Here is a 4,400-nt window from a genome sequence, read left to right as displayed (position 1 = left end):
CAGTATATTATTATCAGTACATTATTTTGCCTATTTGAAAAAAAAAGATACATTTTTATCTCTTCTAAAAGATTAATAAAGCCAAATTTTAATAATCAATTCATTAATATCTAATTCATGCCTTTCATTTATTTGTCCACTCTAACTCACGTACCGTCTGCTGATACTATTGCTAAAATTGATTAAAGTTGTCGATAAGACAGACTTTGGTTGTTCCATAAGTTATTCAAGCCATCAGTTATTTCAAAGATGTCGCGCTAAGTTCAAGATCATATCTTGACCTACAATCCCACAGGGATGACTGATTTACACAATCATTTGCAATCATTTGGGCTTAGCAAATCCAGGGACCCACAGAGCTCAGCACACTGCGAACATACACATACACTTAAATATTATATACATCTATGTATAATATGTATATATATTTTTACAAGAAATAATCCAAGATACACATTTAAGGAAAAATAAAAGTTAAATATACACTAATTCAATTTAAGAATAAAAAGTAAAAGAAACATATATATCTGATATAGAGGTATTTGAGATAAAATTGTGAAAGTAAGAGCTCATTTTTTATTTATATTTCTTAATTAAAAGACATCTGGACTTTCAGAAATCTTCAGCGCTGACCTTCACCGCTGAAGCTTTTATGAAATAGGAAACTGAAGTCGAATGACGCGAGAAATACATGTAAAAAAGTTTATGCCAATCGTTATACTAATTAATATTTTGTCGAGCTTATTTTCTTTGAATAAATGAATTATTAGTCATTTAGTGTCTAATAAATAATGAGCACATTTATGAGATACATATTTTACAATAAAAATATATTATAGATATAGCTGCAGAAGTAGAGCAATTTTTTATTATTTTTTGTATTAATTTCTTGTGTATTTAATTATTTAATGTAATGTTTTTCAATATTTACTATATCTCTACAGGATGTCATAATCGAAAGTTTATGAAGTTTCTCATATTAACCAAATTCTTAATACCGTTATTCTCTTTTAACCCTTTTAACCTCACTTACTTCGAGCGAGATTCATATCTTATTACAACTTATCTTTACGCGAATCAATTTCCTGGAACCACGATGAGACAAGAAATTTTTAAGTAAAAGAAATAATAAATTACGTCACTCAAATCTCTCTCTCTCTCTCGCGCGCGCGCGCGCGTGAATTGCTACCGTAGTTCAATTAATACTGTCATTATGAAAAGTGATACGCATTTAATTATCGAAATTTTTAAAAAATTATAGTTGTATTTCCAAAAATACTATCTTCAAATTTAGATTAACTTCGTAATTAACTATTAAAGAAGAATCGAAATATTATGGCCAACTTTTTTGATTGGCTGCAACAAATAAGAAAATATTTAATAAATAAAATTTGCTGTAAAATAAATTTTGTAAATATGTATAGCTCTTTATTTTTACACTTATCATACAATGTCAAGCAATTCACCAACAGTTTGCGCGAGATCAGAAATTAAATCACCGTCGGAATATCCCTGTTTAGAATCTTTGCTTTCGATTTGAAGATTCGTCGATCCATGAATTCGACCATTTCTAGAATCGTCCAGCTGATGTTCAATCGAGAAACTTGGTCGGGAAACCCTGTGATTCGGTCGCCATTTGTAGATATGAATCGTTGGGTTTTGTTCTCGCCTGAATGCGTCGGGCGCATCGATGTTCAACGTCGGTCGTGTTTCATCGCACGGTTTCGAAACAGTCAATGTTGGCCGATTAAAACGTTGATCTAAAATAATAATTTTAATCCTTAATCATTACCATGACAAAATAAACGTCGATAATTAATTTTTTAATAATGCGAAAACTGAGCAATAATCAAATAAAAATGTAATTGGTAATTACTCTTACCGTTGTGCCCATTGTTTGGACCAATGTTGCTCCATGTTGGCCAATAGGGATATCGCGCGTTGACGGCACCAGTTTGCGAGAATTGTCTACGGTTACCACCAGTTGTAGAGGATTGCGAGCTACCAGCGGAAGATATAGCCCCGGTAATCGTTTGTCCATTTTCAATCGTTCCGAAAGAAGTTGCAGTTGCTTGACCAAAGCTAAACGAATGACTTTCGGTCTTGGCATTGTTACCGTTACTATGAGCTTCCGCACTTGCGGTAGAAATTCCTGATAATCCCGCGGAAACAGTCGCTGATTTGCTTACGGAAACGGAAGATCTGAAAAGCAACTGTCTTTTTATATATGCCTAATATACAATATATATTAGGGAAAAAATATAATTCTCTGAATAATCGAAAAATAATCAAAGCAAATACAGTAGTATTTTTAACAAAATAGATTTATTATATGTTTTAGACGTATTATATATATAAAGAAATGTATAATTTATAATTATCTTTGAGTTTTTTTTCATGTGTTTGTAATTATTTGGATTTTCCTTTTTTGAATGCAATTACAAACGAATTTTAAATTACACTACATCATTTTATATACACACCCATCAAGCCCATACCCCGTAGGATGATTGTAAGTGTTACTTTCCGAAAGGCTAATGCCATCGAGACTCGCACCGAGACTGACGGAGTGCGCATTATTATTCCCTGCGTTTAAACTGACAGTCGCCGTGGGGACGAAAGAAAAGAGACGTGTCTGAGGTTCCTCATTGTTTAAGATCTTGACTGACTCGGGCGTTAGTTCTGGCGGCGTATTCCATCGCTCGTGTTCGTCTGTTCAATGAAAAACGTTTGTTCAAGTATCTAGAAATCCAGGAGGTGATAGGTAAAAATAGATTTATGTATTTTTATATATCACTAAATTGTATACTTGCATCACTTATGAGAAGATTGACATTGAAATATATATGTATATATACGTACACAAAATTTTTGTAAATCTCCTGATCGTAACACTTTTATATGGATAAACGTAATTGATGTGCGTTCTATTAAATTTGTTCAATTCGATTTAAATAATTCTGAATTGCATTAATTAGTTGATACCAATATCCAAGACTAAAAACTCTATTTAAATGAACTATTCAATATTATGAAAATTGATTGCAAATTTCAAAAGTAAAGACTAAAGACAATATTAATCACTTGTAACACAGTTGTACTATGTAAGATAAATCTGAGTAAATCCTATTTTATATTTGAAATTTGTAAATGAATCAAACCATCACAGTTCATTGAAGTTAAATTATGCCTCGACAATAATTTATTCAATTTTGCGAATACATATATATATATATATATATATATATATATATATATATTATTGAACTAGCGTCATAGAAAGTAGAAAATATGACGAGATCAATAATTTTGTTTTGTTTTTAAGAATCTTAGAATTCGGTGCTAACATCACTATCGTCCATGTATGATGAAATAATAAAAATTCCATGAATCTCGTAACATGCACTATATCATGACACACCCAACGAGTTCAAAAAGAATCTTTTCAGTTAGCAACACTCGCAATTATGATATACTCGCACTTATCACAAATTCTTTCTTGTCGACATTCTCCATATCTTGTATTTCCATTTTTCAGAAATATTTCTCTCACCTGCCCGTACGAACAACAGCGCGAACGTTAGTAAAAGAACGCTATCGATGCTCTTCGCCATGTCTGAGAGCGTTCTGACTTGATCGTGCCATCGCCCTGCCTTTTTTCTATAACCACGCACGACCTTAGATTCATTATTAAGATGCAGGACGCGTTTATTTGCGTAATTCTTCTTACTGAATCGTTGCGCGGTGACGCGAATCACGAAGCAGAAATGTGATTCTCAATGACTCAAGCTACCAGATATCAGCGATCAGTAAACTTTTTGAATTATTTAGCGTACATAGAAATGAATTATAATTAAATCTCATGGACAAATTTAATTTGAAACAATTTTTTTTAATGACAATACAACAATTTCTTTTATGACGATAATATATATATTGGCTTTCAGAGCTTACTACGAGCGATTTTACGCAACCCCACAGTATCGATTATGATTAAGGTTAAAAGAATACAATGATCATGCGAATTATTTTATTAATTCGACGTTACATATTATATTATATAAAAAAAGCAAAACTTAATAAGTATTTAAACAACCATGGCCCGCAAAACTAAATTGAGAAAAGAACTGTTGATTTATTAATGATTTATTAAAGATTAAAGTTTTATTATATTCCGTATGTTTTTCTTGTTCAGTCACGCTTTACTTTTTTGTTCTCATCGTTTTTTCGACAATTTCGATTGTTCGGAACATTCTATTTTATTGAAACATAACTGTTAACGTTCTTTTATTTTTGGCCAACATTTTTTATTCTCCCGTCTGACCGTTTTCCTTACTACTCAGTGTTTTTATGTTTTATCGAATGAAGAATTATTGGCAATTTAACTTTAGCCCTTTCTT

The 4,400-nt window shown here is 31.6% G+C and overlaps 1 protein-coding gene across 3 annotated transcripts; it reads right to left on the bottom strand.

The window, feature by feature from the left end:
* Positions 1-70: 70 nt before the first annotated feature.
* Positions 71-3,619, bottom strand: LOC112461457 (epidermal growth factor receptor substrate 15 homolog). 3 transcript variants are annotated; one of them, XM_025026699.1, is made up of 5 exons: positions 3,554-3,619; positions 2,484-2,712; positions 1,883-2,202; positions 1,500-1,760; positions 71-368 (listed from the first exon to the last, which is right to left on the bottom strand). In XM_025026699.1, the coding sequence occupies exons 1-5, from the start codon at positions 3,612-3,614 to the stop codon at positions 361-363; spliced, it is 879 nt and encodes a 292-aa protein (XP_024882467.1). In that variant the 5' UTR covers positions 3,615-3,619; the 3' UTR covers positions 71-360. The 3 variants fall into 3 exon arrangements, with proteins under 3 accessions (XP_024882467.1, XP_024882465.1, XP_024882466.1); XM_025026697.1 differs by lacking the exon at positions 71-368 and having other exon boundaries at positions 1,403-1,760; XM_025026698.1 differs by lacking the exon at positions 71-368 and having other exon boundaries at positions 1,403-1,760; positions 2,499-2,712.
* Between the last annotated feature and the right edge of the window lie 781 nt (positions 3,620-4,400).

Source organism: Temnothorax curvispinosus, unplaced genomic scaffold (assembly GCF_003070985.1).
Source record: "Temnothorax curvispinosus isolate PA1 unplaced genomic scaffold, ASM307098v1 QBEX01011431.1, whole genome shotgun sequence".
In the NCBI taxonomy this organism is placed as follows: Eukaryota; Metazoa; Arthropoda; class Insecta; order Hymenoptera; family Formicidae; genus Temnothorax; species Temnothorax curvispinosus.
Note: the sequence above shows the minus strand (reverse complement) of the source record. Positions and strands in the feature narration are given on the sequence as shown.

Excerpts from the sequence above, each read along its gene's own strand:
- LOC112461457 (XM_025026697.1), bottom strand. The coding sequence starts at position 3,614 with ATGGCGAAGAGCATCGATAGCGTTCTTTTACTAACGTTCGCGCTGTTG. Across the intron at positions 2,713-3,553 it reads GCTGTTGTTCGTACGGGCAG|ACGAACACGAGCGATGGAAT; the intron begins GTGAGAGAAATA and ends TTCATTGAACAG. Across the intron at positions 1,761-1,882 it reads TCCAAACAATGGGCACAACG|ATCAACGTTTTAATCGGCCA; the intron begins GTAAGAGTAATT and ends TTATTATTTTAG.